The sequence below is a fragment of the Struthio camelus genome, chromosome Z (genome assembly GCF_040807025.1).
Source record: "Struthio camelus isolate bStrCam1 chromosome Z, bStrCam1.hap1, whole genome shotgun sequence".
NCBI lineage: Eukaryota > Metazoa > Chordata > Aves > Struthioniformes > Struthionidae > Struthio > Struthio camelus.
The window spans coordinates 40,775,099-40,798,038 of record NC_090982.1 but is presented as its reverse complement, the minus strand read 5'-3'; the positions used below and the strand labels follow the sequence as shown (position 1 = coordinate 40,798,038).

The window sequence follows — 22,940 nt, the reverse complement described above, 5'->3', positions numbered from 1 at the left end:
ACGCAGTAGAGAGCCTAGACCTACTTTTTTTTTGCATGTTTCTTCATTTAACCCAAAACATCTGTAGCTATTTCAGGCTTCTGCTCTGTATGTTTTTTCTATTGGCTTATGGAATTTGATAAGATCCTGGTATCTGAAGAATTATAAAACAGGAAACAAGACAGTGTAAACAGATACATGAGTAACAGTTTCAAAGATAAATTGGGAAGAAGACCACTGTTAAATGTAACAAATTATCAAATCACCAGAGCGCAACAGTTCTAGTTAAGATTTGATGAAGTTTATCAGCCAGGGCCTCTCACACTGATTAAAAAAGACTGACCATCTAATCTGGAGGAGAAAAACAATAATGTAAAAGAATGATGTTTTTAAGATTCATCACCAGCAAGACCCTTTATAAATAAGGTTCTGCCCGTTGCACTCATAGCCTTGTGCTGTAATTCCCTCAGACCGTCTGCTGGATATAATGAATATTTTGGTATTATTCTACAGTACTGCTTTCTGTAATAAGAGATTTAGCAGGTGGACATTTTCCTTTTGTGTCACTTCATTCTGAATGTTCTGCAAGATAATAGGATGTGCTGTATTATTCATGTAAGATATGAAAATGAGTATTTAATGTTTTTTTTTTTTTGTTAGGAATGAGCAACATTTCACAAAGGAAATAGGATATCCTTAGTTTTTTTGTTGTAGCCATTTTCCACTTTGGATAATTGCATGTACTTGTCTAGGTTCCCAATGTCGCTTCTCTGTTCCTCTTCACTTTCTGCTCATTATTGTTTAGTTTTCCTATTATTTTTAATAACTGCTATATCTTAGTGAGCTTAGGAATTGCCATGGTAGATAAGGTTATCTAGCTGAATATCCTGTTCGTACTAAAGGTACAAAAAACCTTATTTATGGAGTCATATATCAGCAGGAGCTGTTTCTTTGTATTGCAAAATGATTAGGGTTGATTCACGCCGCAAAAGATGAGAACATTTATCCCTTCTGATTGTTTTTAGCCTATGTAATGTAACTGTAGTAATTCAGGTTATTGAGAAAAATGTCATTTCTTCACTGAATCACTCTTACCTATTAGCGTCAAGCTCTCAGCAGATGTAAATCGTTATTGTTCTGTTGATTTTCACTATCTAGTTTATACAAACTGAGGTGCCTGTCTGCTGTGTCTTGAATCAAATAGACTCATGTCTGATTACGCATGGATCTATCCATTTATTTTTTTTTCTTTAAATGATCACTCTCCTTTCCTGAAATTATTGTCTAAATTGCCCACTGTGCAGGCATATTTACCCTTAAAGTCACAGACATTCCCAGTCCGATTCTGTACACGTTAGTCCCAGAAATGGAAGTGTTGAACAGGGACACCTGAGGTAGCAAGTACGTGTGGTGCACTTTGGGCTGTGTAAACTCATTTGCCTTGGTGGCAGCTTGCCCTCACACTCCTTTGCTGCAGGCAGGGGAAACGTACTCAATCTCTTCATCACTTGATACATAGCTGGTATGCTCTCTACAACTCATATAGTGATAAATATCGCAGCTCTACTGGAGCAATTGACATTAAGAATGTGGTGCTTGATATCCTCAGTGTCACCAATTTAGGAATCTATCTATGCTGATATATTCCTCTCCTCTCATTTTTGCACAAGACTAAATGGGCATTTGCAGGAAGGGGAACATTATTGATTTAAAAAAAATGAGGCAAGTTCATCACATAATTGCATCTGAGTAAAAACAAGGTAATCTTCATCCTGAAAGCTTACCATGCATCGCTAAGTAAAATGTACCTTCTGTAAAGAACTGTTTGGAAATAGGTGCAAGGATAAATACATGGCATCTTTCAGAGACGCATTCTGTTTCCTAGAAACTTGGGAATTCAGGAGTCAGCTCAGCTCAAATAAACAGCTTTCCTTACTTCCTCATACACACAAAAACAGAAATAGAAAAAAATGGCATTTATCTTTACTTATGCAAAGCAAGAACCTTGTTTCTAGAACATAAATGAAGGTTGAAGAGAATGGCATTGTTGGAGCTGGTCCAGAATTTTGAAATTACTGAAAAATTGCACTTTCTTTAACCTGAAAATATTTAACGTTTTACTTATATTTTAACTAGCGGTAGTCGTAATTCCCTCAGAGGGGGTTAAATTTTCTTTCAAATCAAAGGAATTCTTACATTTGGGCAGAGGAGGCCAAAGTAATGGAGAGAACTGCTGGTTCACTAGCACCAGTCTCCACCTTTCTCTGGCAAGACCATCACGAACTTAAGTATACTGTGTAATTATATGTGCGGTTGTCTCAAAAGCCAAATATACAATGACTTCTATTGGCTTCAGTGAATTTTGCATTGGCCCATAAAGTTTTAGATAGGAAGTGACTCAGATCCAAAGACAGACATAGGCACTTAAAGTAGGTCAGCGGAAGATTACAGGAACCTTTAACTAGGTTGGTTGTCCCATTATAAACACCTTAAGTTTGCCATAAAAAAACGTATAGAAACCTCAGGGCTATAGATTTTACTTCACTTGCTTTCTAATGAGCCTTTGTGCACATGCGTCTTTATGTTTTCTCTCTTACTCTCTTATAATTGATGCAGATACATTTTTTGAAGAAAGTTTTAGTTTTGAAAAATAAACACCTACCAGTGGGAATAATGTTTATTAGAAAACTCCAAGTCTGTTCTAGCCTGTTTGTATTCATCAGGAAGCAGTGAGTTTTTAGCCTTTTAAACCCTTTATTTTCAAGTATGCTTGCCTTGTCCTCAGCTGACTGCATCCATGTTTAATGAAGGTTTAATGGTTGTAACCACCAACCTCTAGGCTGCAGGTGGATATGTACTGGGGAGATGTTGCTGCTATATGTGCAACTGATCCTCTGGTGGAACAAGCTTCATATTTGGATGTTTCTGAGTGTGCATTACTCATAAGACATTTAAGCCAGGCTGCTGTGATGTTACAGTTTAGAGCCTTACAGGGCCTTGCAGCTGCCAGAAGTGCATGTACATGCCAATATTTGAGTGTTTAGAGCTTCTTGAGATAGGAAGTGCTTAAAAACATGGGTTTTGCTCACCTCTGACACGGTAAAGCAAACTGACACCTGTGGATTTCCTACATCTCAGTGGTCTTTCTTAAGGTTTAATCAAATAATAGTTTATTCTTTTCATATCACTAAAGGAGCAAATTAGTCTCTAATACTAATGAGAAGAGACTTCTCCAGCCAGGAGCTCTGGAGAAAATGCAGTGCGCTGAGCTGAAAAAATGTGAGGATTTTAATATGTGGTTAATTTGCTAAAAGTATTGTTGGAAACATAAAAATATTTTTTCCTTTTATCTTTCAGTGAAAAACAGATCCAGCAGTAAGATACTGTAAATTGTCCAATATTTTTGTCCAATTTATGATTAAGTATTTTGTCCTAACAGATTTCTAAAATGATTTATAACTGAGCAATTCAAAACAACATTTAGCACAAGAAAAAATACTGCTTGAGATATTCATTTAATTTCATTTGATTTCCCTTGAAGAATAATGGGAAGCCTCATAGAAAACATTTTATTTGGAAACGGAGCCTGAAGCAAGGCTCAAAACAAGACATAAGTTTGGTCCATTCTGACGCCTCTTTCGTACGTAAACATAACGAAAATCATTTTATAAAGTTAGAGATCAGCCTTTGAAAACCCTGGGACCAGACTGATTTGGTATTGGGGCACTCAACTGGATGTCAGAAAACTTATATGCATTTTCTTCTCTTCCTGACTAGGTGCATTCTGTTGAGCAGATCACTTCATCTCTCTTTTCTTTTTTTTCTCTCTACCCGCTGTCTTTTTTGTCCACTTAGACTGAGTTGTTCTCCTTTGTATTTTTATGTAGTCCAGCCCAGACTGAGAAACCAGGATCTCTAGCCACTATTGTAGTGCAATTAACTGTTGCTCGTTGTTTCTCATTTAAAATTCTTTGATACATTTTTAATTTCTGCAACAATGAAAATAGGTGTAACTAAGTGAAATAATTTTTCTTTCAGAATACTTGTGAGCTTAGTTCAGTTTAAATAAGTCACCTTTATGGATTGATCCCCACAGCAGTAACTGTGATGTCACAGGTGGAGAACTTACGACTTTAAGCACTGGGTAATGAAGAGACAGAGTGAGTAGACAAGCTCAAATGTAGTGTTGAAGGGAAACAAAGGGAAGGCCGTCTTACAGTGCAGTAGGTATTTGCATAAATAATGGCTGACGTATCCAGGAACTCTTGAATCCAAGATGGTGGATTAACCAGTATCTCTCTTGTAAGCTAATATTAGTTTATTCGTTTATGACACGACAGACAGATCTGTAGCTGGACTTTTCACCAGGCTATTGTATTTGGGTGCCACCATTTTGGAGCCATATGCTCCCCCTTCATGTAGTGTATCTGTGTGGCCTTTCATACACTCCCTTAGCAGAGCAACCCACACAGACATTCCTGTACCTCATTTATGAGACTGCTGATTCTGTAAGCCCTCTGCAAGTATAGAGGAGCTCTCCAAAGAGCTGCCTGGAGGTTAAGCCACTGCCATCTCAAGGAAGTACATTTTATGAATCTCTTTCATAGGTTTATCAAATAGTAAGGGAAGTGGGTGTTCCCACTATTTGTATAACTTATTTATGGTCCTTTCTTCTGTGCTCAGAATTGAAGATTGGCTTTGCCTTTACAGGGAGTCAAGGATACGCAATGGCTGCTTCTTTGAGCAGTATAAGCTTGAAAGCTCTGTGACCTGTGTTTTTTAGCTCTGCGTGTGTTTATTGTAAGGATTTGTCCTGTCCCTTTCTATGGAGGCAAAGGGGAACAGAGAATGCAACCCAGCCACATACTTAAAATGGAATTTACAGTCTTGACACAGCTTCACATGAACAGGCTGCGATGCCAGCATTCGTAGGCTGTATATAAACAGATTCCCCAGATTTTCACAACCAATTCTGTATTTTGCCCATTGAATAAGCACATTTGTGTTCTAGCAGCAGGAGGCTTCATGCAATGTGTTCTTCTACAAGGTAAGCTCTGTTTTTTTTCAATCAAGAAGCCTCCATGTGGAATTCTTGCTAAGTCAAAAGCAGTAGTGTTGAGGATTTGTTGGAAACAGCAACAGCAAACAATTTAATCCCCCAGCTAGCGCAAGTACGTTTTGTTCAGTTCATTCAAGGAATCTAGGCTTGCAAAATGACCCGATAATGGGTTTTGAGGAATTGTTTGCATGAGAGAATCAAGAGAGATGAGAAACAGAAAGGGTCGCTCTTCAGGAAGAGCTGCATACAGGAAATAGGAAACGTATGTGTCAACTTTGTTTCCAAGTTCCAACACTGACATGAAAGAAGACACAAAGAAGGCCATTTGAAGGAAGAAACTTGCACCTATAGGTTGACTCGCACATGGCTGCTAGAAGAAGACAATGTTACTAAAGCCTGGGTAATAATGCCATTGTTGCAATTTTTGCATGGGGTAAGCTTAAAAATAAAGTGTACAAGAGTTCCTGTTCTCCTTTCTGGACAAGAAGAGAACTACTGAACTACTAGCAGTCTTCTGATTCTGTTCTATTTTGGGTAAAGTGAAACTCTCAGCCTGATGCTAAACAAGCCATTGTATTTCAGCTGCTTTAAATTAAATTGAATCCATTATTTGTAAATGCCCTGTCATTGCAATTCATGGTTTTTCTTTTTTCTTTTTTCTTTTTGTTTTTTTTTTTAGTATTGCATTCAGTGGAACTGCAGAGGAGACGAATATTTCCCAATAGCTGTATACAATGACCAATTCTGTCTTCTCACTTTATTAAATAACATATAACATTTTTAAAAGAAAAAAAAAACCCAAAGTTTTATAATGTTTTTAAACAAAATGTTAAATCCCAATCCTAACTTATTTCCGTGCCTTTATCACTGAACTTGAGAAAAGAGGGTTTGAACTGCTCATATGCATTTTCATTTCACACTGAATTTATAGGAACTTTCCAAATAATAACGGTCAACTTGGCAGGAATAAATGTAGACCAAATGGTGTAATCCCCACAAGGAAGCATAATTCTGTTATGAAGTATTTATAACAGCAAGCTTGGAAATCTAACAATAGGTTATATTGTTAATAGGTTGTTTATAGCATCTTTTATTGACTGATTCATTCTTAACACTAATAGATTTAGTCACCTAACATTCTTCACGTGGCAGTCAGTTTCTTGTCCACTGTTGCTTTAAAAATGGTCTCGGGTAACAGAAAGTATCTTTCTGACATAGATGAGTAAATGGGACATGTAGCTAGCAGTGCAGCCTCTTGCAAAGGTCAGAAGTTCCCTGAAATGTATTTGAACTTTCTGATGCTCCCTTCCTGTGACCCTGCAGTAACCCTTATCTCCTCTCTCCTCATGACCCTTTAATGTTTCCCTGGCTCTCCATTCCCTTCATCCTCCTAAAGAGCTTGGCTACTTCCCAACTTGGATTCATCCGATAGGCCACCCTCTTTGGAAACTCTCCCAGTCTTTGAAAAGACCTTGCAGTAGAGCAGCCTATCTGCTAGTTTGCAAATGAATTTAAATTTTACAAACTGTTGAACCACATGCCTAACTGCATCACGTACTCTTAACTAGCTGAGACTGGCAAATTCATGCAGCAGCAATCTGCGGTGCGAAGTGGTCAGCCTTTTGTAAGGTCAAGGTCAGAAAGTTTAGACCTTCTAAAACAAGGAAGAGGCCTTTGGATTTGTTGTATGACTAGCTTATCTGATATTTTCTACACAGCAAAGAGTAAAGGGAAAACGCATTTTGCACTACGGGGACTTCACTGGTGGGGACAAAAGTTATTTCTTTAAAATAGGACAGCACCACTCTGGAGCCAGCTAGCTGTCTGTGTATTATTAATTGCTACTGTCCAAACTGCTTTGACTGTTAGTTTTAATATGATTTCCACTGGATGTTTCACAATTATACGCGGTACAGGTATTGGACAGAAAAGGTTTTTGATATCTGAGATAAAAATTTCAATGATAAAGTTTTGTGTATCTTCTGACAAACAGTATGTGAATATCCACTACCTTCAGAAATGAGAGGATGTTACAACCGTGTCCTTTACAATATCATTCAATAGACTGTGGTGTTATGTATTATCCCTCAAGAATTTTATTTTTACCAGCTAGCTACAAAATTAATATTTCACAGAGAATTGTTCTAGTACAAATCACAGTCTGGCTCCGATGGTCTTCCCATCGTTCAATTTGTGAACAAGCAAATCTGAGCTTCACAGGAGATTTTGTAAAATGAGAAAGTGTCACATATGTCCCTGGAATATATAATCAGGTGAATGTTAAAGCTAAAAGTGTGACTACAGGAAACTAAACAGCTTTGTAGGACAGGCAGCATGAAGACTATCATGTAAACCTGGTGATAACTCACTTTTTCACTGTTAGCTATGTTCTTTTGGTATCACCTAGCATCTCTAATGAGAGAACAGAACCAGCTCAAGGCTTCTCAGTGGCATAGCCAAAGTTTGTCATCTCAAGGTTATGGACAAAATTTTGTCTTCGTCCTTGGATGTAGTGCAATTCAACATGTGGTTGTAGTTAAGTGGCTCAGATAGGAGGGACAAGGAGAAATGGCTGCTGAGCAGGACCAAAGAGTGACATGATGAAAGAGCAGTGAGGAGATTCAGGGCAGATTCAGGTTGATCAGTGGCAGTGGAGTAATCTGAGATGGGTCAGAGGCATTTCTGCATAGGTAAGTTTTGTACATAAAGAACCCCCAAAAGTTTGGGGAGGGCTTGAGATAAAGTTTGGAATTTTTGATAAGGGCAGGGGCCTCTTACATCAAAGAAAGACCTGCTACTCCAGAGCAGTGGCTGTTACACCTTGACTCTATCTTTGGTGGCAAAATAAGCAGCAATCAGCTGTTTCTTATAGATAAAGTAGACAATGGTGACCTTGCTGTCTCTGGCAGCCACCTGCCTATGCAACTACCCGCTCACTTATGTCTAAAGCTAGCCTGCTAGTTATTTTGTGTACTTGTAAAACAATAACCCCTACTCTAAAGTGCTTACAGTCTAAACTTCATTTTCTGATAGTGGGAAGACCAGCACAAAGCCTGGTCTCTGCGATAAAGGAGCATTTATGTGATACAACACAAGCTTGTTCATATATAGGGACAGACTGCAAATTGCAAAACTGAAATGCTTGAAGGAAATAGGATCTGCTGAAACGTCTGGGGCAAAATATGTCCTGAGTCCTGTCTGAAGTGTTTCTGTTTTGATTTGCTTTTTTGGTAAGGTTTTTCTAAGTCATGGCAAAGGCACCTTCACCATAGTGCCAAGCGTGAAGATGTAAGTCCTTAGAAACCCTGTAAGTAAAAATTCCCCAAGCTTGAATTTACAAACAGCGAAAGCTATGACTCAGAAAATAGCTTGCAAAAAAGGCATTAAAAGGTCACTGTCATATGTTGGTCCCAGGCCAGATTCTGGATGCACTAGAAAAGAGAAATATCTTCTGGTTTTGGCTGAGGCCTAAGAGTCAGAGATGAAGATTTTATTTTTGACATGTCTAACCATGTGCAACAAGCCTTTGGATAAGTCACTTTCATTTGTTAAGCAGAGTAGTTATTTCACATCTGTGTTGTACAGCACAATTCATTCATATTTGTAAAAAGCTTTGAGGTCTTCTAGTTTTAAACACAGTGAAGGTACAAGGTTTTTTAATGTAGCGTAAATAAGGTTTATATGATTCATTTTCAGTCTATTTATTTTAATAGGTTTAGTGTTTGCTGCATAGAACTAATGTAAGGAAACACTTGGTTCAGATCTTCATCTTCAGCTTTGGGCAGGTCATTTATTTTCTGCTTACCAATTTCTCTTCTGTAGTTAGTCTTTGATGCTTTGCACATGTAAAGCAACTTAAGACTATACAGATGCAAAGCAGGATTGTCACTGAAAGCTGGTAGGATATTCACAGTCTGTGTTTGAAATTGGCAAAGGCAGATAATAGTTCTCTTTTGGCCTATAGATGTCTTTGAATTTACAAACACTGCAGTAACAATTATAATTTAAGCAATTAATATGATACCTGTTTGTTAGTTTTAAGTTAAAAGCTAAGAATATTGAGAGACAGAGCTTTTAAAGCTTCCCTCAACTCTGAAAAATAACAGTACAAACAGTATGTCATAGTTGTGCAATTTAGGTCCTATTTTTGCCATGCTTGCATTTCCTTGGCACAGCACGTTTTGCTACATTTACAAGCAGAACTTGTAAGTTACAGGTGGGACTTGTAAGTCAAGCTGTTTGTCTCTTCCTTTCTTATTCATCTTTTCCATCAATAAAGCACATCTTCAATAGCTGTTGCTCAAGAATTTGGCCTCTGTTTGGAACACAGCTCTCAATTCATTTACTGGTAGGTGACTCAGGAGAGATTTTAGCCTCCGCTCCCAGAACTAACTAGGCTGTGGTGTACTAACACAAGTAAAAACTAACATTTACTTCTGTCCCTAAAAGTCTGTTTTCATAGTTGCCAAACAGAAGAAAAAATCATTTTCCAAAACCTCATATTACAAAATTGAATTCAAGACCAAAGATGAATTCTGAACTCAAAAACACAACTTCATCAGGCCTTTGCATTTTCATTGGTATCCAAATATTATATAGGACTCAACTGAACAAAATACGAGGCCAAGGCTTTTATCTTGGAGCTGTTGTAACTCCTTTAAGTATCCATGGAAGACCCAACAGAAATTATAGTGACTTACCTTATGTTGAGGATTATAGCAAGTTTCTCTTGCTCTTGCTGACTTATATTGTATTATGATCCAAGTCTCACTGCTAATTTGATTCTGTAATTTTGTTATGAATTTAAAGTCCATTTCAATATAGTTGCTCAAAATTTATCTAGTCATTTACTTTACATGTCTTATGTTTGTTTCTTTTATACAGAATCAATGTCATGTGCCAGTAACTTGTCTGGATTTTCAAGTTTGTTGCATCTGTGGTCATGATCTTGTCTTCCAGTAAACACTGAATCAGAAATGCTTGAAAGAAGGAGGTCATGGAGATAAAAAGTAATTCTCAGTAAGATATTGGTTTAAATATCACATATGCAAAACTGTTCAAAATAAAAATCTTAGGTCATCTTGAATAGTCAAGATTTCCTGTATTGTCTTGAGACAAGGTACATATTGTTTCTAGTGCAATAGACTCCAAATGTAATCAAATGACATTTCAGTGCAAAACCAGTTTTATGAGAGATCAAATTCTCAAGTCTTTTTCATTCATCTTTTGTACCACAGGGGTTTGATTCTCTTCTCACTTCCCATTTTACATCAGCGTTGTTCGGCTGCTACATAGCTACCTCAGCCTTAGACTCATGTAAACAGGAAGGGTCCTGGATTTTTAATTTCGAACACAGGTCCACATCTCCTTTTTTAATTAGATTTAAGTTGAGAATAGTGCTATTCCTGTCATAGAACTGTATAAACCTTGTTTATGTAAACCAGTCATATAAACCATTAGACACAGAAGTCTTAAGTTTGACTTCATGAGCGGATGTGTGTATACATCTACCATTGAAACTAATAAAGTCCACAGGTTTATAGCAGGGTGGAATTTAGTCCTCCTATTCGACTTGTGGAGATGGAAGGACCTTCAAATTGTAATGGAGTCCAGTCCATCCTAGAGAATCAGGAAGATCAAATAAGCCATATTTTAATGGTTTTGTTTGGATGGCTTTCAGGCTACCTGCAGATTTCTGTCAAAGGTAAATTTGTTTCGCAGGAATCAAAGATTAAAATGACAGCCTGTAATTGGCATGGTGCTGAGTCATGCAAGATGACCTTAAATTTGATTCCTGCTGAGTTAGGAGAAAATGGAAACGTATACTGAAGCGTTATGAGGAGACCTTGGAGACACATATAATGTTAGAACAATTTTGTTTGGAAGGGACCGTGAAAGTCACATAGTACAGCTTGCTGCTCAGAGCAAGGCTGGCTTCAAAGTTAGAACAAGTTTGCTTGGGGCTTTGTCCAGTTGAGTTTTGAAAATCCCCAAAGAGGGAGAGCCCTATTTTCAATGCTTGACCACTTTCACAATGAAGGATTTTTTCTGTATATGCGGTGGGAATTTCCCTTGCTGCAGTTCATGACCATTGTCTCTTGTTCTACCCCTGTGTACACCTCAGATGAGTCTGGCTCCATCTTTTCTATAATTACCCTTTTAGGTATTTTAAAACAGCTGTTTGATCCCCCTTTAGTCATGTCTTCTTGAGACTAAACAAATGCAGTGCCCTCGACCTCTCCTCGTGTGTTGTGTGCTTCAGCCCCAAATCATTTTAGTGGCCCTTAATGAGAACTGGTTGTGTTTATTAATGTGGCTCCTGTACTGGGCGGCCTAAGACTGGACAGAGTGTTTGAGATAGAAACCACCTCACAACCGGTGAGTAGAGGGTCCTAATAACTTCCTTCAGCCTACTGAATGGGAAGATTTTCCTTGCTAATTGGCTGTCCCTTTGGAGACTGGACATTAACATCAGTCCCTCCACAGAGGGATTTCTTTGCATTTTTCCACAGACTGGGAAATGATATCTAACTATTAAAATAAATAGTTTAGAAATTGAAGACTGTGGTGGAAGTAACAGTTCTATCAGTAACTGAAAATAAATCATATTGATTATACTCAAAGCCAGATATATTCTAGCAATTTAAGTCTGTGGAAACCCTTCTTCTTTTTATCTCCTTCATGGCTTTGCAGCCTCCAAGTCTGAAGCTTGAGGTTTATATTGTGCAGCTGATGATTAGGGGTAGGTTATATTTGATGTTATTTGTCCGTTGTTTAAAAATGTAACAGAGTAAGGTAAACTGACCCTTGTGAAAAACCACTGGTTGCTAACTTTAAAAAGAGAGGTGAAATTTGTTAATTATACTAATTGAATTTGTCTCAGTATCATATAAAACCAAAAGGCAAAACAAAAACACACAGAAACACTTTTCCCTACTGAAAAGGCCATTAGATGCAGTTTTCCAGCTTTAAAGTCTCTAGCACATTCAGGTCCACAAAAATAAATTAACAAGATGGAGCATCATGCCGAATGACAGCCTTTCTCAAGCCCTATCTGTGTAGAAGAGCGGGTTCTTGAAATGTTGTATCCTTCTTGGAAACAATGTAAAGAAAAAGTGCAAACAAAACCAATAAAACTCTGCTAAGTGTCGGGGAGGCCTCTGCTAATATCTCTACCATCTTGCCTTCAGAACAGGTTTCAACATCCAGCGTGTCAGATCTTGGCATAATTTTGCCAGAAATAGTGCATCTAGAAGCTAGCCCCAAGAAAAGACGACCAGGTACTGCAATAATATCAAAACAGTCAGATTCTTCAAACATGTCTCAGACTCCACTGAATCGACCAGTCATCCCACCAAGACGACCTGGCTTTAGAGTGTGTTATATCTGTGGCAGAGAATTCGGGTCCCAGTCTATTTCCATACATGAACCCCAATGTCTAGAGAAGTGGCATATTGAAAATGATCAACTACCAAAGCATCTGCGAAGAGCAGAGCCCAGGAGACCTGAGGCCCCTACTCATGGTTCCTGTTTGACTGCAGCTGAAAATGAGGCAGCGTATCAGAGTGCTCAAGCCCAGCTCTTGCCTTGTGAAAAGTGTGGCAGGACTTTCCTTCCTGATCGTCTCACTGTGCACCAAAGGAGTTGCAAAGGAAATAACAGCGGTGTGGGGCTGTCAAGTTCTAAACCCTATAAATCTGGTAAAGGCCCAAGCTTTGGATCTGACTCAGCAGGTACTGATCTATCTGGTGAAGGTCAACAGAAGAGTGGGGCTGCGCCAGCCATATCAGACAAGGTAAACTGCGAAGTATGGGCTGTGTGAAGTGGTCTGAATGGGTTTTGATACTAGGCATTCCAGGGGAGACTGGGTTCTCATCAAAACTCAAAATTTAAAACCACTTTCTTTCAGAACAATCTTTTGATTCCATGGAAGTATTTCTCTGCTGAATAGTAAGTAGAGGAGAGGGGAATACTGTATGCATAAAAGTAACTATAAGATTCTTGAATCGTTTATTTCTGTTCCTTTTGATTTTCCTGTTGAAAGGGGATAGCTAGGTCCTCATACTCTGTGTTGCTGTGGAGCCATATCCCCAAAAGGGACCACTGTGTGATATAGTTCATTAATAGATTCTGCTGAGCTGCTTAAGCAAGCTTTGAATGTTACATATTTTAGAAGATATTAGGCGTTTTTATTTAGTTAACATGAGATATGATGTCTCCTTGTCCTGTAAGCACTCCAGTGATTTTCTGTTTTTTACCATTATTCTTAACCTTGGCATGGAACATTAGTTTACTGAGGACTGCATGTTAAAAGACAGTTAACTCGGAATGTAACAACAACAAAATAAATAACACTGCACATTTCTTTCCACTGAATTTGATTCAAGATCCAAGAATAAAGAAGCTGATTCACATTACCCAAAAGCTACATGAAGTTTTGGAAAATGGCATATCTGTTCTGCACTTGTTTCCGCACGAGCTCTCTTTGGCCAGGAGTTTTGTAAAGAGATAGATGTCTAAATTTAGGCCTGGTGTCTAAAATAAATAGCCTGATTTTTTTCACTAGGTCTAGTACTCCTGATGGCCTGCGTTTCTTCTGAAAATGGGGTTTAGCTGTCTGTTACCAAAGCAATGCAGTGCTATACAGAGCACTTCTGAAAAGGTTTTAAAAGTCAACGCCTTAAACATGCTGTTTCTCAGTTTTCCGGTTCCTGAATAAAATGGAGATAATAGCATTACCCCACCTAATGTGAGAATGAAGACAATGTGAGATATGTTTATATTATGCCATTTGAGGCCACTGTTTGACAAATAATAGCAAAAGAGGCCCGCTAAATCTCAGCTAAATCTTTCATAATACATTAACAAATTTCATAGAACATGCAAATAGTGCAAAATACTGTGCACACGTATCTATGGCTATAGGAAAGTAGACGTTTCCGTTGTGTCACGTTACATTGTACCATTTACCAAAAACCTTGTATTGTTCTAAAGGTGGTTGTACAATGAAAGGCACTGATAACACGTATGAGTGAAACAAAGTTGTTTGTCCTCTGCACAGAATTTCATATATTTAAAAAAAGAAAAAAGTGTTTTTTTTAATATCATGAAAAATATCCAGAGTTACAGTGACATACAAAAAACAAGTTTAGAGTGTGGTCTGGCACTGAGAATGACTTTGTAAAAATGTTGCCCTCTTGCGCAACATATCTGCTCCCTGCATGGGTTCAGTCACATCTGCCGACTTGTTGAACAACAACATTATTACCAGTTTTTCCTTCTGCGAGCTCTGCAGAGCCAGAATGAAATGTATTAAAATTTCTTCTTCCTTGTGTCTGAACAACAGGTTTCCTCATTTACTTCCAGTCAGTTTTTCAATCACAGCAGAACTAATGAGGCTGCACAGCAGGCAGGATATAATTGATTCTGACGGAGCTTATTACTAGTGATGACTTTCAAGAAGGGAAGATGGATTTTACCTCTCTGAGGTTCTTTATTTTAGTATTTTTAGACCCACCTTTTTGTACAGAGGTACAGTTTAAAAGCAGAGATAGGAATGGAAAGAGTGAAAGAAATATCCTGTGCTTCTGTGGACTGTTGAGGACTGGAGGACTACTATTAAGAAGTAGGCAAAGGAAACATCTTTTCTGTAGTTTTAAATTCTCTATATGAGGGTGTCTACTTCCAGTAAAAAGTTCTGAAAGGTCCACACATACAGGATGTTGAAAAGCAGTAAGCTGACAGAGGGCCACAGATAACGCTATGTAGAGAAACAAGGTCTGGACCCACGGTACAGTCTTCACTGTCTTTTTCCAGCAAATGGTTTTAATTTTGCTCACTTTACCGACTACTCAGTTGCTTATTAATTATACTAATAGCGTAATGAAATAGAAGTCTGCTTTGGTCCTGGCAGGAATAGCATCAAGCTCCAGGCATCGATTAGACCTGGTTAATGGGAATGATACAGATAAAACTGCTTCCAGCCCACTTTTTGGTGGGCTGATGTTACTTCAGATAGTGTCCTGGTGGGACATGAAGGAGAGGGTCAGAGGGAATTTTTTCGAGAGACTTTGCAGGATTCTTGGAGGAGAAAGACATTGGAGGGAATCGATGTTTCACTTAACAAATCTACTCTGAATGTGAATCAGTAAATTATTTAAGTACCTATTTAAATAACATCTTTTAAAGTCTTGATCCAGCAGTATGTCAGAGGGAAGAAATAATGAAACAAATAGTGTATATATATTTTAACAGAACTGTAAAATTACTGTCAAACTGATTCTATAAAGAAAGATGCTCTAAATTCAAAAGCTATATTTTCCTTAATTTAAAAATAGAGCTGACTGATTCTATCATAGTCTGTGTGAAGGGTGTTCTGCCTTTCCAACTGCAAGAGCTTATGCTGAGGTGCCTCTGTCCTGGAGCTCTCTTTCCATTGGCAAGCGCAGGATCAACTAGACCAATATCATTACTGACAAATGCTTATTCGGTTTCGTCGTAAACACCCTCAATGCTGGAGACTCAACAACCTCCTTAAGCCTTCTCTTCCACTAACTATCCTACCTCTTAGAATACGTAAACGCATCTGAGTTAATCATGCCTGACTATGTAAAGCAAACGGTCTATGCTTAATAGGCTCCCAAGGATTGCATCGCCTCAGAGATCTCGATTCTTGCATGCTATTTGGATTCTGCTGTGATACCTTAGACAATGACAGTGATGTCTCGTACTCAGCGATGTCTTGTACTAGAGCAGAATGTGTTGGTTATTCTGTCATAGACCAAAATGTTTCCTACTGCCTATGTAGATGGGTATTAATGACTTTCTATGGCTATGTTTTACAAATTTTTGCACAACAGATGGTGATAACTTTAATTCTCAAATCTTGTCAAATGTATCACTAGCAGCTGGTGCTGCCACCTGCTGTTTTCTTCCTAGTGTTTTAACTGTCTACACAATAGAAAGGTGTTAGTGAGCTCCCTTTTCTGTATTATAATACAGAAGTCTTGAAAACCTGTGTAACAACAAAATGTTGGTGCCATATCTTGCTGTAGCATAAAGTCCTCAAGTCTCTGCGTAAAATAAAAAAGCCTTAAGATGCCTTGTGATTGTAAGAAAGGTGGGAGGTCAATTACAAACTTCCCACCTGTCTCAGTTGGAGTTTTGAACATCTTCTTAGAAGATTAGTGACAAATATATTTGTAAATACAGAAGAGTGAATGAATGGTTGGAATGAAGCTCACTGCATATTTTTTTTTTGTGAAGGATAGAGGTTTCTGCCTTTTTACATTTACATAAATGCCAGGTTCACTAGACCAATGTTGTTTTTTTTTTTAAAGATACCCATCAGGAGTAGAGTGGGATATTCTAGTGATTCCAGTGGCATAAAGTCTATAGTTACCTGCCTCCTTAGGCAGAATTACCTTGTTGTTATTGTGCTTCATACATAAGCATACAAATAGCCCTAACATTAGTCTGTTTTGGCCAGTCAGCAGCTGAAAGCACTCCAGAAGGCTATGAAATGCTTCTTTGGATGGTTTTGAGAGCCACTCTATGGATTCTCTCTGACCCTTATGCAAAATGCCTCTTACTTGTCAGAGAGAGAGGAATGAGTGGAAAAGATTGCTTTCATATAACATGATGCTGCCATTAAGTATTTATACTACTCTTTTCTGATCCACAGTTCTCTGGGCAGTTCAAGCCTATGATGAGAGCTGTGGTGTGCATCAGGAAGTCTCCCCTCCTCCCATTAAGTAGCATGGATAATGAAAGGAATAAGAATTTGGTGCTCTTTCAGTCCTAAATAATACATCTTTATAGAGCAGAGCTTGGGAGACAATCTTATTGGGTGTACCTAAGAGGAAATTAAAAGCTTTGTTCAGTATGGGAGGGTTTGACCTCATGTAAGGTCATAATAGCAGCCTGGGGCTGAGTTCAGGTAATGTCAGGTCTATTGAAAATACATAGTTACATAGCCCTCTGAGTTAAATAACTTCATTCATGGCAACACAGACATACTTAACAGTCTTGGAGAAAAAAGAAAATATGAGGCACCAGAGGAAAACCTAACTGCACCGTCAGGTATTTGTAGGTATTTTTATAAAAACACACATTTCCTCAGGAACAGACCTTCCTTACTATCCTTTTTAAAAGTGAAAACAAAGCTGCAAGCAGAGAGCTTTAGCCACTAGCTTGTGAGTAGTCTGGGTTGGGAAATTCTAGTGATTCCAAAAATAGTTTAGTTTCAAACTGCAGGCCTCCATATGTAACATTCCAGGTAGGAACACTCTGAAAAGAAAAAGAAAGGATGAAGGATGAATACCATCAGTTGTTTAAAAAAAAAAAAAATCCAAGCACAACTTACCTAAGCTTACCTGAGACTCCACAGTTAAGCAGTGAATGAGCTGTTACTACAAATTGTAAGAATATTCTCCCTCGGGTTTTTTTTGTTTGTTTGTTTTACAGTGTATTTGCAGAAGATTTGTGTATGAAATTTAATATGTGGTGATGGTTCAAACTCACTACATTTCTGACAAAAATCATTCCACCCTTATAGTGATCTGATTTATTTTAATTAATGTTGGTCTATGCTAATGTTTCTTTCCTTTTCTTAATTGTGAAAGTTGCAAAAAAATAAGGATTTCTGCTTGAACAGGTTTTGAAAACAAATTTTTTCACTAAATATCAATTTAGCATAACTAAATGCTAAACTTGGAAAACAGAATCCTTTGTTCAGGTGCAAGGCTGGTTTCCCTCAGTCGCAACACAAAACCCATCCCTGTCAGGATCTGGAGAGATCAAAACATATGAGCGACAAGAAGGTGTTTGGGAGTAGTCAGCATGGATTTATGAAGGGGAAATCATGGCTGACCCTCCTGCTAGCCTCCCGTGGTGAAATGAACCTGTTGACAAAGGCCACCGAAAAGGCTGAGGTACTCAGTGCCTTCTTCACTGTGCTCTTTACTGGTGAGAGCAGCCTTCGGCAATCCCAGGCCCCGGGGACCAGTGAGAAACTCCAGGGCGAGGAAGACTTGCCCTCGGTGGAGGAGGAGAATCAGATTAGAGAACGTTTAAACAAACTGGAGATAGATGGGTGCACGGGACCCGCTGTGGTGCACCCATGGGGGCTGAGGGAGCTGGCTGATGTCATCTCTCTCGATGATCTTTGAAAAGTCCTGGCCATCTGGGGAGGTTCCTGAGGACATGACTCAGGCTGGTCTGCCTCCCCCCGATCCCTGGGAGGGGGATGGAGCGACTCATTCTGGAACCCCTTTCCCAACGTATGAGCGACAAGAAGGTGTTTGGGAGTAGTCGGCGTGGATTTATGAAGGGGAAATCACGGCTGACCCTCCTGCTAGCCTCCCGTGGTGAAATGACCAGCTTGGTGGAGGAGGGGAGAGCAGTGGGTATTGTTCATCTTGACTTTGGTGAGGCTTTCGGCACCGTCTCCCACGACATCCTCATAGAACAAACTGGTGAAGTGTGGGCTAGATAAGAGGACGGTGAGGCGGACTGAGAACCGGCTGAATCGCCAAGCTCAAAGGGCCATGAGGAGCGGCAGAAAGTCCAGCTGGAGGCCAGTCCGGAGAGGTGCCCGCCAGGGGTCGATCCTGGGGCCAGTGCTGTTTAACATCTTTGTTAATGGTGTGGGTGGTGGGGCAGCGGGTACCCTCAGCAAGTGTGCAGACAATGCAGACCTGGGAGGAGTGGCCGCTAAAGCAGTTGTTTGCGCTGCCGGTCAGAGGGACCTCGAGAGGCTGGAGAAATTGCCAGGGAGGAAGCTCATGAAGTGGAAACAGGGGAAGCGCAGACTCCTGCGTCTGGGGAGGAATAGCCCCGCGCGCCAGCAGAGGTTGGGGGCGGGCTGACCGCAAAGCGGCTTTGCAGAGAAGGATCTGGGCGTCGTGGTGGACAGCAAGTTGAACGTGAGCCAGCGATGCCTCCTCGCGGCCAAGCTCATCGGCATCCTGGGCTGCCTTAGGAAGAGCGCTGCCAGCAGGTTGAGGGAGGTGATCCTTCCCTTCTACTCGGCACCAGCGGTGAGGCCGCGCTGGATCCAGCTTGGGGCTCCCCATTGCAAGAAAGAGATGGACGTATTGGAGGAAGGCCAGTGAAGGGCCATGAGGATGATTAAGGCATAGGAGCATCTGTCATATTTGGAGAGGCTGAGAGAATAGAGAGATGTCTCAGGTAAATACCTAGGTATTGGAAACTTTTTAGTCAAACTTTGGAATAGGTTGCCCAGTGGGGTTGTGGAGTCTCCATCCTTGGAGATTTTCACAATCTGACTGGACATGATCCTGGTCAGCTTGCAGAGAATGTTGACACCGCTTGAGCAGGAGGCCAACCTCAACTGTTCTGTAATTCTATGAACTTTTCCCAGCAAAAGGACGCTTTGTAGAGTATTATTTCTTCATATAATAGAGTTTACATGTGTGATGCAGGAAAGAAAGCTTATGGAGATTATTCACTAATGACTTTTTCAGACTGTAGCATAAATGCAAGAAGAGCTGCCTAGAATTTCTTGACTACACTGATGGGCTGACAGAGTCATAAATATTGGAATAGGTTATGCTTTTGTCATATACAGCAGAGGGAAAAAATGAAATCTCCACCTCCCTTGCTTACGTGAGAAAAGTCTCCCATGTTTGGTCTGGCATGGCTCTCCCTTTACCTTTAATAAAAAGACAGGAAATAGGTAGTCTTTTACTGGTATTCTGCAACCAAGAATGAAGGAAATTCTGACAGTTGCAGGAATCATCGATGTGCCTCAAAATGATATCTTTGCAGTATGTTTCTGCTTTACGCTGCTACCACGCCTAGTGCAGGATGTGCCTAAAGACATAGTTTAGTCCATAATTCGCAATGCCACAGTAATTATATATTTTTCAAGCTTAGAATATGTATTTCTGGGTTGGAGGTTGAGTTTTTTTTTCTCTTTTTCTCTACAAACAAAAGCAGATCTGCAGTACAGAAACAATGACTTGCTTAGAGCCCAGTTCTGTTCTCACTGAAGTCATAGCAAGATTCACACAGAGTTCTTTGGGATAAACAAACAACAGTTCCTTTTTTTGCCCCCAATCCTGAAATGTCCTGGATTGGTTTTAATCTGTCACGGCCAAGAATTCTACGAGTTAACCAATCTGTGGCAGAAGTAACACAGTTAGTTCCCATGATCACAAATTTATCACAGTTGCTGTCACTGTTTGGCTTAAGAGAGATGCTGAGGCCTGACATGATGCTTTAACTGTGTTCTGCGTGGAGATGGGGTCTTTCTGCTCTTGGATTAGCATATCAGCAGTTCAGCTGAGGAAGGTTTTATTGTCGCTTTCCATATTCCTTCTGTTCAGTAGTTAAAACAGGATTTAAATGTTTAAGATTGTCACTGTACCACAGCAACTTGATCAAGCAGAGGAGTTCTCTCTGAATGTGGTAAGTCAGCATTTTCATGAACTTGTGCAAAAATAACAGAGTTACATAGCTATTAATTAAGTGACACACATGAGTGTTCAGACCAATATCTGGAGAAGGAGCATACCTGTTCCAAATGGTCAGTTAATGATGCAATATCTCTTGCAAGCTTCAGGACTGAATGTAGATATACTGAAACTGATAGGAACATTATCAGTGATTTCACAGATATGAAGCAGTTTCTTTTTCAGCATGATTGTTTTCATTCATTCATTTCATTAATTTAGAGTTATTCTGGTTCAAAATTAATGTTGAAAACAATGCTGATTCTTCATTACAACTGTTATTTGCAGCCACCAGTGACAAGACGGCCACCAACAGTTATTTGTTATATATGTGGCCGTGAGTATGGAACAAAATCTATTAGTATCCATGAGCCACAATGCTTGAAAAAATGGCATCAGGAGAACGACATGCTACCCAAGCATTTGAGAAGGCCAGAACCCAAAAAGCCTGACATCACTTCCATACAAGGTAAGCTACAGACCAAATGGGGAAATGGGAGGAAGAAAGTGGGAGAAAGAAAAAAAAATTAAGGACTAGCTCAGTGGTTTGCAAATACCCCCATTCAGTCCAAAGAGAAGCTGGTTATCATAGGACTGTAGCTTGTTTTAAGCTTTCTGTTAAGTATTTTATTCTCTTTTGGTGCTACATCAGTGAGAAATAAGAGTAGTCATTGCCTTGGGACATGCCTCTTTGTATGTCGATACCTCTGAATCAAAACATGAAAAGATTAGCAGCCTGCTTCACAGCTACATCATTACTTTTTGACTACTTTCAACACTTTAGAAAAGCATATTTTAAAATGAGCAAAAGTCTCCACGAATAATGTGCAGACTTGACACATACAGTCATTAAAACAAAATACCCGTCAGGCAACATAGCAACTGATATCTCAGCCAGGTTTTACGCCTATAGTGTTGGTTATAAAAAAGGCCAAACACTAGCTCTTACCCCGATGGTAAACAGTGAGTGGCTTCTAAAATGTGAGTTCGGTGGTGAAATAAGACAGACAGTACTAAATACATGAGAACTGCTAGAAAATAAGGTATTTTTAAAAGCTAGCCTGTGATATATGCTGTAGGTTCAGGTTTTTATTAAAATATATGCAGAGTTAAAATTGCAGTATCTTCTACAATTAGTATCCAGTGGATGCTGTTAGCCACTTTTTATTTACAAGCCTTAGAAGCTTACATTGTGAAATATTATAGTATAAACACAGTGGGGAAAATGCTGTATAGTACATTCTATTTCTGTTAATTATGTCCTGTTTGCGTGTTTGATCCTGTTCTATAAGATGCTGAGATCTCACTTCTTCAAATCAATGAAAATTGATGATCCCTAGCACCTTACAGAGCTAGGCTCCCATATTTATCCAAGGGATATGTGCTCACTGTAGAATCAAGCTGAATTTTCATTTAGGCTTTGCTTGGAAGTTGATTCACTTCCGTTGGATGCCTTCCCTGGCCCTGCCAGCTGGTCTGACCTAGTTCAGGCCAAGTTTGGACCACTTGCGCCCAGGTGGCTAATTCATCCGCTTTTTATTTGTATTCTCTGTAATTTCCCACAGCTTCCCTTAATGTCTCAAAAAACAGACAAGTTCTCCCACAATTCGCTGGGAAAGAATCATACATTAGATCACTTTACAGCAGCACAAAGAAATATGTCCCCAGGAGATGCACCTAGGAGAGAGCAGGACCAGGGAGAACACTAATCATCTGTTCAAAATAATAATAATAGCAGCTCAAATAATATCAATATTGTTTAACAGATGTCAAGCAGCTGAGCTGAATCTGCAGTAAAGATAGGCATTTCCAAAAGATGTTTTCATTTCATTTGCTCTTTTTGTTAAGCTTTTTTAATTTTTACGTGTGTGGCAAAAAAGATGGAGAAAATGAGAATTCTGTCTGAAAGAGGAGGATGCAAAAGGACAATTCAGGTTATTTTGAAATACACTATTCTTATTTTGAGGGAATGGAAGCAGAAAGACATCTACTCTTTGAGAGAACAATCCAGCAAAAGGCTCCCAGATATGGATCTGAAAATTGTCTCATTTATGCAGAGAGTCGTATCAGGCGCCACACATCTCCTATGAGGTGTTGTGTGCCCACACTTCCCAGGGGGTACTGACCTGCTTCCAACATGTGTCCCTACATGTCTGCTGATGCAAGTCTGATCAGTTCTGTAGCTTGAGCTAAAACTATTGTTCCCTCTACAGTTGCCTCATGCTCCTGGCCTGAAGAAAATAATCTCACTGTTGTTCTTTTTCCATAAGACATACTCTCAATCATCTGGTAAAAGCTATAACTGACCCTCAGACCACATACACGTACTGCATGTCTCATGGTTTCTCAGTTTGAGGAGGAGGGGTTACCCTGTTGTTGAATGGAACAGGCAGTGTTCAAAATAAGTTCAGAAATATTAACTGCTT

At 39.4% G+C, this 22,940-nt stretch overlaps 1 protein-coding gene across 12 annotated transcripts in view; it reads left to right on the top strand.

The window, feature by feature from the left end:
• Nucleotides 1–22,940, top strand: part of LOC104150247 (zinc finger protein 474) — a 51,803-nt gene that overhangs the window by 24,707 nt on the left and 4,156 nt on the right. For 10 of the 12 annotated variants that reach the window (XM_068926942.1, XM_068926941.1, XM_068926945.1 and 7 more), the window contains 3 exons: nt 9,923–10,047; nt 12,229–12,833; nt 20,803–20,983. In XM_068926942.1, the coding sequence (XP_068783043.1) occupies nt 10,035–10,047; nt 12,229–12,833; nt 20,803–20,983 (799 nt within the window). In that variant the 5' untranslated portion in view covers nt 9,923–10,034. Of the gene's footprint in view, nt 1–9,922; nt 10,058–12,228; nt 12,834–20,802; nt 20,984–22,940 lie in introns of all 12 variants that reach the window. The other 2 variants (XM_068926948.1, XM_068926949.1) reach the window with 2 other exon arrangements.